Source organism: Leptinotarsa decemlineata, unplaced genomic scaffold, assembly GCF_025532065.1.
Source record: "Leptinotarsa decemlineata unplaced genomic scaffold, Ldec_3_MD MMD2_tig00026314_RagTag_RagTag, whole genome shotgun sequence".
In the NCBI taxonomy this organism is placed as follows: Eukaryota; Metazoa; Arthropoda; class Insecta; order Coleoptera; family Chrysomelidae; genus Leptinotarsa; species Leptinotarsa decemlineata.
Genome location: NW_027412684.1, coordinates 7,727,578 through 7,740,601, shown reverse-complemented (window position 1 = coordinate 7,740,601; position 13,024 = coordinate 7,727,578). Strand labels below are relative to the sequence as shown.

The 13,024-nt window shown below is 33.7% G+C and overlaps 1 protein-coding gene across 1 annotated transcript in view; it reads left to right on the top strand.

Annotated features, from left to right (window-relative positions):
• Nucleotides 1–611: 611 nt before the first annotated feature.
• The window catches only part of vermilion (Tryptophan 2,3-dioxygenase vermilion), a 36,343-nt gene continuing 23,930 nt past the window's right edge, over nt 612–13,024 (top strand). The window contains exon 1 of the mRNA XM_074181769.1: nt 612–770. Coding sequence (XP_074037870.1) covers nt 748–770 — 23 coding nt within the window. The 5' untranslated portion in view covers nt 612–747. The remainder of the gene's footprint in view (nt 771–13,024) is intronic.

Genomic DNA, 13,024 nt, shown 5'->3' with positions numbered 1-13,024 from the left:
CTATGAATAGAATCTTATCCAATTCCATAACGAATACAAACTGAATAGAGAAACGTCTTTTCAGTTATTCAGTTCATATGAAAGTGCGAGAAGTTTTTCCGAAAGTATTTTTGTTTTGTGTAATTCAATGTTGATATGAAAGGAGTTGTTTCGAAAGGACTTTTTCCCCCAGTGTGTGACTGAAAGTTACTTCTTGGCATTATCTATACATCTTTGTATAAAGTTAACTTTTTGAAATTGATCGCTTTCTTCCTTTCTTTGGAAGATTCCCACATTCCCCAAAAAAGTAATCTCTCTTAAATATTATAATCATTTGTGTAAATGCAAATTCAAAGAAATATAAAATGAAATTCAAGAAGAAATGAGAGGTTTTGAACCTTATGAAAATTTCTGCATGGTTTGATTGTAAAAGTAATTCAGTGGTTTGAAACTAATGCAACCAATTGATGTAAGTTCAAACTACACCGTTTTGTGGTTTTCTCTAGAAGTATCAGTTTCCGAACTGTAAATATATACAAGTACAAATTATGGAAATATCATTTTTGTTGTTCAAAAGAATGTATTACGTATATGGTGCATGTGAAACTACACAGTTATTTGATATTTTGGAAGATATAGAGTCTATGTTTCTTTAACAAATTACGTCAAGCCGGTTGAGCAAACGATTTACAGATAGAGATAGACGCCAATTCGAATTTGAAATTCAGTTAGTTGCACGGAGTGTTGTGAGAAACACCAAAACAAAATATGAGTTGCCCCATGAGGTCAATGTAAGTAATTTCTTAATGATATCAGTGAAAAACAATCGTATGATTTGAATCGTTGGAAAAATATGTGATATTGTTGAATTAGATTACTGAAAAAATTGGGTGGTGAGATGAACGACATAAAAAATTTGCACTTTCTGGAGAAGTACGATTTATTATGACTTTGTTACTATTTTGTGAATTTCTAATGACCCAGTTTTTTCAATTGCGACTCCGAAGAAATACAAACTACTATATACATGTTAACGATAATGAATTGAAAACAAATATTTTGCAATTGACAACAAATTTGAAATGAATTCAGGATATGCGAAAATTTTTCTGAACTATGATTCCCATTTTTGGAAGTGAATAAGTCATTGCATAACAATTTACAAAATAATGGAAAAATCGAAAATAGATTTTTTTCAAGAGGGGTTTTTCAAACGATTGATACACATGAGAAAATATATTAGAGTAGGTAATTGAAATTGATATATGAAAAAATCTGCAAATATTGAAAAATCCATTCAGCTGAGTGCAATGGTCATCAAGTTTTATCGGTTGGAAATACAAATGTTGAATTTTCTGAAAAAAAATGGTTCTTCAGCGTAGTTTCGGCCTAGGTTATCATTTATTTTTTCTAATTCACTTTCAAGTAAATGAAAACGTGATTGAAAATTTCACTCTTGGTGAAGTTTATACATCCATCTTGGTATTGTATTACTATTTCTGAATGCTGCCTCGATTCGTTTCTTCATTTTCTATTTTACTTTTGTAGTATTTGTTTTTGGTTCCAAAAATCTATTTTTTGAGTACCTATTTTTTATTCGCATTGTATTCTTGTTGGAATATTTCATTCTGTCGTTTTTTCTTAGACCTATGAAATCAATAATATCATTTGTTTTGAGTTTATTAAAGATCTGTTGATCCAATTCGTTGTCTTGATTTCATTGTTCTGTATTTTTATATATTTTGTCAAGTTTTTTGAAGCATCTCAAATCTATGTTATAAATTCGAAAACTAGGTGGTCTACATGGTTGATTTCAAAGCGCTGTTGCCACTTCGTGTTTCCCATTTTGAATAAGTTATTCCTCAATAATATGTGAATTTTCAATAGTTCACAGGTGTTGGATGTACCTCCATTTTCAAATACGATTTATAACAATTTTGAATAAGAATCTTCTATACAGGTGCTGATTATAAGTGGAATAACCGTATCGTCAATATCGCTTTTAGGCTTGACAACTAGGTTCTGGATATGTACCTGATACAGGTCTGTTGAGGGTATTTATCACAAAAATATATCCATATTCTCCAGAAGTGTTCAAATACAGTTTTGAATTATTTTTCATTCAAAATTTATGTCAGTGAATTGATTATATGAAACTTTCTTGGGATGATTGTTAAATATATCGTTCGAACTATCGATAAAAGTTCGATCTGCTGATTGGTAAGAAATCTGTACTAAAATTTCCTCCAATCAACTCTGACCTGCCTCAGTTTCGTATCATTAAATAGTATCAATTCGGGAGACTGATCCAAATCAGATTTTACTATCTCCCTATCATTTTCACTAAAAATAAATATTTCGAAATCTCGAAATATTCATCTCTATCGCAGGTTTTCGTAAATGCTTGCCGAAAAACAACTACTTCCCCAGCTAATACCATACAGCCTTCAAACACTGTTTGATCTCTGCTGGAATGTTGGTACGTGACATGTTTTTTCCTGCTTGGTGCTTTGTTTACAAAATGGAACTGTTTTTAGTTAACAATCTTCCTCTTAGACGACGGTTTCATACATGCAGTCGAGCCGCGTTGAAATCAATCGAGTCTCAGGCACTTTACTGTTTGGGTCGGATCTTTCCTGTACTGATGTGAGCTGATACCTCGAAGCTGGTCTGTAGGTGACCATTGGAATAATTTCAGCATTGTCCTGCTGCTGGATGAACGAGAAACATCTGCGAGACTGAAGTCCGTGAGATATCTTGCATAAATGTCTGTCGGATATAATTCAATATCCATCGTGGTATCAGCAAAGGAAATAGTTGTTTTGCGGCACACATTCACTAGAACCTACGGTTGAAATCTATATAGTTCGAAACTGATACAATCAAAATTGACGTCATATGCTAACAAACCAATGTGTAGAATATGTCTCTTATTAGTTAGTGGGCTATGCTTGAAGACATGCAGAAAACAAATCTAAAGAAATGAACTTCAAATGTTCAAACCAGTCTCGGATATACCTACACAGTAGGTTGAATGGACTGACGCCTATTAGAAAACAACTACTCCCCTGGCTAATACCACGAACGGCGTTGGATTATATCCGACAGGCGTCAGTGCAGGAATTTTCACAGAAAATTTTCCCGTCCACTAGATGAGATGACATTTTTGTTGTTCGCTCCAACTTAGGACGAAGAATGAAATACTCTGGAAAAATTTCGATTTTCAATTATGGAATATCATTGACTTTAGGTGGATGATGGCCACTATCTTGGACTGACGAGTGGCTAAGGAGCCTGAAACCGGTCTGCAAGTGTGCCCGTTCCAAAACTGAAAGTTGACTCTTTCAGTTGTATTGCCGAAATGTATTGTTCGTGGTATTAGCCAGGGAAGTAGTTGTTTTCTGATAGGCGTCAGTCCATTAAACCTACTGTGTAGGTGAATCCGAGACTGTCTTAAACATTTAAAGTTTATTTCTTTAGATATCTGTTTAAAAATATGTTTAAAATCTGTTTTTCCGTTAACCAGCTGTCGCAACCATACGAACGACAACCCTCAGAAGTCGAAACTTGTGCGAGCTAAGGATTAACGAGGTCTTACCTTTTAACGTGTGATTCCTAACACGGGTTGGACGATAGCAAGTGAAAATCGATCGTTCAGACTAGGGCTTGAACCACCGACCAACACGGCAGTCAATTCGAGTGAGTGAACAAATCACTTACGCCGAACCGCTTGGCTACCGACCGACCTTTAGATATGTGTAGAATAATAATAAGTTTAGATGGAATTTTTGATTGCTAAATAAGAATCAATTTTGCGATCTTGCCTCATCTTTGGAACGGGTCTGGGGTCTGTTTTCCATAGACTTACTTGGTTTCTTGGGTTAGGTTAGTTGAAAAATGAGTGGGTCTATTCAATCCTCTACCGCAACCCAAAAGGGTTTATTACGGCTCTCACCTATTCACACTCGACCAAATAAACCCAGCTTCTTGAAGAAGCTGATTAGTTTGCATGGTGAGTGGTCTTTCAGGTCAGATGTAAGAGTACGGCTTTATCAAATTCTGAAAAACTGATTCGGTCCCCAGCGGAGCAGGCACAAAGTATGTGCCCTGCTGTTTCATCATTTTCCAAACAGATGCGACACAACGACCTGTGAAAAGGTCTGTTAAACATCGTCGTTCATCCCTACTATAGTCCAACAACTGTTTGGTATCAATCTTCGAAGGGTGAATAAAAGCCTTGAACTGAGCCAATCCTGGAAGATTCTGCCAGAAGTCCATAAACCTTTATGCCATCCAGGTTTTCAGTCTTTGTTTGGCAAAGCCTTGAGCGATTCCAATGACAGGTTCTGGTCCGACGAAGCTGGGTATTGCTATAACCAATAAAATTATGGTGTCATTGTATTACAGGTTTCAAAACATCTGGAAGTTCCAAATCAGAGTATCAGTTAATGTCAAAAAGTATCTAGTATTATGATTTTTCATTTTCATGAACTTATGATCGTAAATTACGGAGGTTGCAAGTGTTTTGTATTAGAAGTTAAATCGCTGGGCGTAACAATCCTTTTCGGAGACCAGTAACTGTATAGAATTTCTGTTAGTTCGTAAATATACTCTGGTCCACAGATTGATGGATGTAGTCGTTAGAAATAAAACTTTCTATGTTTTTACCACTTCTATTTGTAACTAACGTTACTGCAGTTTCGACCTATGAGAAGTTTACTGTGATAGTTTGAAAATGTTCTTATAGGACGAAACTGCAGTACCGTTAGTTACAAATAAAAGTGGTGAAAAACAGAAAGTGTCATTTCATATTTCTCATAATAATTCTTATCGTTGGGGAATTTCCATTCGATCCCGCCATTTCATTTTATTCTTTCTGAATGTCATTATTTTCATCAAGTTGATCAATTGAGTGTTCACTTATCGCATTGCGATTATTATTAGCAACAAATGGGAAATGAATATTATATACGTATTACGTAAATGTTTTTTATTTCGATGCAGTATCAAGCTCGTTGACCCAGAATTCCTATCTTAGCGATTACCAGTTGATTTTTAAACAGTTTGTTTGATCTCTGCGTATGTGAGAAGTTTTTCATTGAGATATTCCTGGATAAAATCCAATGATGATTTTTTTTATTCGAATTCAGAACAACTCATTTTGAATATGTTTCTATATAGAATGAATAAAGTAACTTTTACGACCGGTTTCGGTTTATTAGAACATTTTCAGTTATTTGAAAATGGTGCATCATTTTGCGATGCACTGTTTGGAACCTTTGGTGTAGTAATGAATATTACTGGAGTTTTTTCCGAGCACCAAACCTTTATTTTAACACCTCGATCCGTGTTTCGATCACTAAGTGATCATCTTCAAGAGGATAATCAAACTGATCTTTCTCTTGAAGATGATCACTTGATGACCGAAAAACGTGTCGAAGTGTTAAAAGGTTAAAAGCTCCAGTAATATTCATTGTGGAAATCAGACGAAAGTTATTATCTTTATTCTATATTCAATATGAATTTCTACTAAATAAATAGGTCATCAATCGAGCGAATATGTTTCTGCTGATAAAGTTACTAAATATAGTTGGAACTGTTCAAAAATATCTGTTTTTCCGTTAATCAGGAACTACACTATGAATGATCAATTTATAACATTTTGAAATAATATTTGGGAATGTGGAATGGTTAGAAATAAGTGCAAAGAAAATTGAAGATATTCTCAACAAAATCCATTGTTGATTGTGTCAGTAACATTATCATATATTATTGTGGACTCATTTTGATGGTCATTATTGTTCTGAAATATTCGCCTTCCCTTTACAATCTTCAGAACACTGAATTTGTAAACTGAGAAAATGCAAAATTCAAACTTCAAATGTGCTCCTGAACCAATATTGATAATAGTATAAAAATGATTCGTCATCTTCAGAAGAACCACTCGCTTCCATCGTCGAACTATTCGGATATTCGATTTTATTTTTTATTGAATGACAAAAAATACGCTTATTTGGTTGAATGCGTAACAAGGAAATGTAAATATATTCTTGTAGGGTTTCAGGATAATGACCAGCTCTGAATGGTTTCGATTTCCGTATCGTATGACATAGTAACATAGTATAGTAAAAGTAGCACAAGGCGTATTACAGGGGTATTGGAATTTGAGTTTATGCATGGGGATCTCGTAAACAGTGAAAGATAACAGTTGGGCTGAAAAGTTGGTAGGAGACCATAGAAAAAACCTTTTTATGAGAAAATTTTATTTATTATCCAAAATAAAATTGCCTTCCAGGGCGATACAACGATTGAAGCGGCTAAACAATTTTTCTATACCATTTTCATAGTACGATTAGTTCTTAGGCTCAAAATAGGTCTCAGTTTCGATGATTAACCAGTAATTGTGATAAAAAACAAAGTTTTTCAATGAAACAGTTCAAGATTCACAATGTCATTTTTCATTTAGGTTGATTACTATTGAAGAGGTCAACAATACCTTCCATAATATTCGCACTAAAGCTTTTGGAACAGATAGCATGAACGCGAAAATGTTGAAATATTGCAGTCCTTTCATAGTCATTTCATATATATATATATATATATATATATATATATATATATATATATATAGAGAGGTGTAACTGCCAGTTACACCTCTCGAAGCGAAGCAGTAACTCGTCTTGATAATGTCATCTGAGATGATGGCGAAACGTCGACTATCGAATAGTATAGAACGGATGAACACCCGGAAGAACAACACATCATATTCTACCATCCGTAGAATATGATATATATATATATATATATATATATATATATATATATATATATATATATATATATATACAGTAGAATGGAATAACGGGGTCTCTCAGTCAAAAAATCAAAAATCAAAAACTCTGCTTTACTTTGCCAAGCTTTCGCTTCTAGTGGGAAGCTTCTTCAGGGCAGTAAAAATGAGTAAAAAACAATTAATTCAACATATAAATCGACGAAAAAAGTTAAACATTAATGGAGTTTTTTGGTTTGACAAATGTCATACCTTCACATAAAATGTGAAGCGAAAGCTTGGCAAAGTAAAGCAGAGTTTTTGATTTTTTGACTGAGAGACCCCGTTATTCCATTCTACTGTACATTTCTCCAGTCGCTACGATTCTCAACACTACATAAACCTTGACCATAGGCTGTTAAAATATCAGTTTCAACAGTTGCTAAAGATGTTTCAGTATTTCTTCCAGGTCTGAAACCACATTGACAATCAGGAAGTGAATTTTTTGAAATGAAATAACCTAAATTCGATATATATATATATATATATATATATATATATATATATATATATATATATATATATATATATATATATATATATATATATATATATATATATATATATATATATATATATATATATATATATATATAAAATCTAGAAAGGTTATTGCAGTCAAGCTGCTGGAAAATAATTCCGTGAAATTCAAAAAATGAATAGATAAGTACTCTTTGATTATTCCCATATTGATTTCAATTTAAGAGCCACCGGTATACAGCTATTTCAGCCTATTGGGCATCGTCAGTACCGGGCAGGCGGTTTTCGATTGAAGACAAAATTTCTGCCACCGCAGTTGTCGGTTGATTGTTCAAACCACCAACACTGACATAAAAACTTGGCAAGTTGACTTGGGTGTCACACCAATAGGTGGTTCCACTTCTGTTTCGCTTGCGTTTACGCAGCTATTTTTATCAAGTACTTTCTTGGTTTTACTCATTTTGTCTTCAATCGAGGACCGCCTGCCTGGTACTGACGATGCCCAATAGGCTGAAACAGCTGTATACCGGTGGCTCTTAAATAGAAATCAATATGGGAATGATCAAAGAGTACTTATCTATTTATATATATATATATATATATATATATATATATATATATATATATATATATATATATATATATATATATATATATATATATATATATATATATATATATATATATATATATATATCGAATTTAGGTTATTTCATTTCAAAAAATTCACTTCCTGATTGTCAATGTGGTTTCAGACCTGGAAGAAATACTGAAACATCTTTAGCAACTGTTGAAACTGATATTTTAACAGCCTATGGTCAAGGTTTATGTAGTGTTTTGGTGTTACTTGATTTTTCCAAAGCTTTCGATACCGTTAGTCATGAATTACTTTGTGCTAAATTGAAATATTATGGCTCTGATAATAAATCAGCGTACTTAATGTGGAATTATCTCCTCAGACGTTCTCATTACTTTTTATTATATATACTGCAGATATCTTAAATGGAATAGAAAACTGTAAATTTCAAGCTTTTACCGATGATACACAGCTTCATCTCAGTTTTCGTACTGAAAATTTCGAATCTGCCGAAGAAATGATGAACAATAAATTGAATAAAATCAAGGTAGCATCAGAACAACACAACCTGAAACTCAATTCTGAAAAATCCAAAGTATTATATTTCGGTAGTAAAAATAATATGAACTTCTTAAAGAATAGTTTCAATTTTCGAATTGATAATACTCAATTGAAAATCTTTATTTGGTATTAGATACAGACATGCGTTTTTCTTAGCAATAAAAAAATCTTATAGGTATATTTTTCGCATCTCTGAAACTCATTCACAGTAATCGTCATATTCTCAACTCCGAAATGAAACGAACGTTTTGTCAATCACTTGTCCTGAGTTATTGTGATTTCTTTTATGGACCATGCCTCACAAAAGTCGATAAGAATAGAATACAAAAAGTGCAAAATAGCTGCGCAAGACGATTCATGGTATCAGAAAATATGAACAAATATGAACATATTTCACATAAAATTGTTGAATGCAACTGGCTCAATATGTACAATAGAAGACAGCTCCACATGGGTACCTTCACTCATAAACTTTTAAATGATCCTAACCCTCCAACATTGATCAATATATTTATTCCTCGATTCAAAATACATTGGCAAAATATCAGATACAAATCTACCCTGACCATGCCTCAGCACAAAACTGAGCACAAATATATGATACTCTGCCTGATGAATTCAAATTATCTAATATAAAAAAATGGATGTTTGTTGGTAAGTGATAAACTTTTTCATCGCTCAACCGATCGTGATGAAACTTGACATGTATAAGTAATTTTCCATAGAGAAGGTTTTTAGGCTATCAATTTTTCTGTAACTCGCCACTAGATGGCGCTGTACAACAATTTTTGAAAGCACTGTTCTATAACGCTGCGAAAGCCTAAGTTTGTTGATTCTGATTCTGTCAAAACATTGGAACAGCAGCGATACAGCAACATAGTACTGGTATGTAAAAAAAAGAAGAATGAGGGAGTCTTCCAAAGAAAGGAAGGAAATAACTCTATACATGGATGTGTAGATCATGCAAAGAAGTAACTTTCAGACACAAACTGAAAGAAAGTCCTCCTGAAACAGCTACTTTCATATAAACATTGAATTATACGAAAGAAAAAATTCTTTCGAAACAAAATACTTCTATATGAACACTGAATTATACAGTGTTCAATATAACTCCTTCAATTCATAAATTGAAGCATTATTTACTTGGTAAGCAGTAGGCATATTTCTGCGACCAGAGATATTAATTACTTCATTTCTACCTCATACTTGATTTCAATTTATCATGATCTTTATTGTTTGCTATGTATTCACTCATAATTTACAATTTATAATGTATTTTTTTCTTTTATTTCATGGTTTTCTATTGATTCAAAGTTTGCCAGTCAATTCTGTTAGTATATTTCATTTTTTTTTCTATTGAGCTCTGTCCCTCTGTTGGTTAAGTGGAATAGCTTCGAGCTAGATTTCGTCAACAGTTTATGTATGAACCAGTTATGTACTATTCTCTAATGAGAATAAAAATGAGTTTATCATTCATATATCAGTGCTTCATCAGTGCTAAATTCATTTTCAGTAAGTATTCTATTGAGATCTGAGATCAGAAAAAAATCGCTGCGGGTCAGATCTGGAGAATACGGTGGATTCAGAAGCAGTTCGAACCCAAATTTTTGCAATTTTGCCATTGTCAAACAGTGTATTGTCTTGATGGAACAACATTTATTTTTTCTTCAAATGGGGCCGTTTCATCGCGATTTCGTCCTTCAAACGCTTCGATAATGCTTATAATAGTCGGTAACAGCCCTCTTTGAGGCATCTACTGTGTTCATTGCCATTGGTGCTCATTTCACCTCCATTGAATGTAGCAAACTACTTCTCAGTAGTTGATTTTGCTGGTGTGAAGTTCAAATGATGTTTATGAAGCCAAGCTTTGTTAACACACGAAACTCCTTTTTATCCATTTTATTCAAACTAACAAAAGTTGCTTCGCTCAAAAACTTGGAAAACTGTTCCGAACTAGAAAACTGTACACTCTTCAACAACTTTTGATGCTTCATAAAGCTCAGATCAGTCTTTCTTTGGAGTATTGTTCTCATGTATGGAGCTTCGCCTTACAACATACCCTAAAGCTGCTGGATTCCAGGCAGAAAAGAGCCATCCGCTGATGGCTGATTTGAGACGCGAACATCACTTGCAACCTTGGTAGTCTGGAACATCGAAGAAAGGTTGGGGAATTGTCTCTCTTCTATAGATACTTTCACGAGAAGTGTTCAAGTGACTTGGCACATTTGATTCCACCAAGAGCGGTACATATCAGAAATACGCGACGGACTGTGGCTGCTCATCGTTTTTAGGTTCAATTCGGTACACCTCGAACTTGACTGTTTGAGAATTCTTTCATTTAGAGAACGGCGTGTGAATCACTATAAACACAGGCTTGTGTTTTGTCTTCAAAAAAAATTCTGATAGCTGTGAAATTTGTACACGTTTTCTGAGGGATAGAATCAACTGAAAATAAATAATAAGGATTAGTGAAATGAATGAAAGCACTTTCGTTTGATTTCCACTTGTCATTTATTTTTTCGGTAGGTTTCTGGTTTTATCCCATTATCAAGTATCATACTAACTGACTCGGTATGTCCACTCAAATTCAGAAAAGAAAATTGTGTGAATCGAATATGCTATCGCCAAATGTTTCTAAAACAAATCTGATAATCAAGTGGGACTTGAACAAGTAATACTAGGTGAACAAATAATTAAAATTGAGCCTGTAACTAAATTTATTGGTATATTTATTGACAGTAATTTAAAACTTGATTCGCAAATTACGGATTTAAATTACTACTTCTTCAAAAAAAGAAGTTATCTTAAGGTTGCTTTGCCATAAATCTAATATCTCGTGAACTCGGATTTTCAGCAGCAATAAATGCATACTGATTACTTATGGTGAGTCATATCCGGTATGGAATTTCTTTCTGGAGCTCAGGCAGCCAGATTTTGATGAAGAGTATATTCGTTATCCAGAAAAGAGCTTTAAGAATAATATTCAAATTGAAAATGCTTGACTCTTACAGGCCACTTTTCTGCAGAAATAAAATAATAATAAAGACAAGAATAAAAATTAATTGGCGCTCCGGGGCGACTTCATTCATTCCAGAGGCGCATATGCTTTTTCAGCTGCAGGAAAACCCGGAAAAACCTGCAGCATCACATCATCTGAAAATCTTGATCTACCAATGTCCTCTCTCATATTAAACAAAATGTAGGGTGTCTCCAGAGGCTCCAATAGATTCAATTCATCGCCAGATCATTTCGTGACACGACTATCGTCAAACTTAAACCAGTCCGTTTCGTCTTTGACCAAGGCGTAATAATGACCAAATTCAACGTCAGAACCACAGTGACCAATGACTGCATGAATATTATAATAGTGGTCTGCTAGATTTAAATGTTCATCTATTTAGAACCTTCCAAAGAGTTTCTTGCTTTCGTCAGAGGTTGAGTCTTGTTTGAAGATCATCAGTGTTATTATTAGATTGACTGTTGCCTCAGCTATACTTGTTTCCTCATAACAGTCAGTTAGTTTGGCGCATGTTTGGCAATACAATAATTTTTATTGTTGTTTTTATTTATATCGTTGTTTTAATAAAATTTTCTTTTGAAATAATAACAATATTTCATATATCCATTCTAGAGACTGTCTGCTTACTTTACAAACATAAAGAAAAGTTTGAAAGTCATACGAAAGGTCTAGGCGAAGCGATAAAAAACTTGCCCTTCCACTGCCCACATCATCTTTGAACAAGCAGTCTCAAATCTATAGATGTGAACAAATATATATTCATCTTCCAAAACATATTACATCAATTAATGACCTTAAAAAATTTATAAAATCAATAAGGGACCTCGTTTTGGAAAAGTGCTTCTACAATTTGAAAGGTTGTGTTGCATATAAATTCTAGTCTTTCGGTATACCACGATGTATATTACAATTTATGTCAAGTAATTTTAAAATTCTGTTGTTTTATTGATAACATATTTGTACATTTTTTCTTATCTTTGATATTTTTCGATTGTTGGTTTTGTCTGTATTTTATTCTTCGCTGTATTTTTGTGAATACTATATAGTCTCTAAAAAATAACATTTTATATATTTTCAACATTTTATGTATTCATAAACAAAACACCCTTTGTCGACAAATTGTATTTTAGACAATATCTATCCATCTATTCAATTAATAAATCTAAAGCGAATGAACTTCAAACGTTCAAGCCAGTCTCGATATACCTACACAGTGGGTTAAATGGACTGACGCCTATCAGAAAACAACTACTCCCCTGGCTAATACCACAAAGGGCGTTGGAGTATATCCGACAGGCGTCAGCGCAGGAATCTTCACAGAAAATTTTCTGCATATGCAATTGGCACTACAACTGAAAGAGTCGACCTTAAATTCTGGACCGGTTTCGGGTTTATTAGCCACTCATCAGTGCAAGATAGTGACCATCATCGGCCTGAAGTCAATGATATTCCACAATTGAAAATCGGAATTCTTTCAGAGTGCAAGTGTGCCCGTTCCAGAATTGAAGGTCGACTCTTTCAGTTGTAGTGCCAATTGCAAATGCAGGAAATTTTCTGTGAAGATTCCTGCACTGACGCC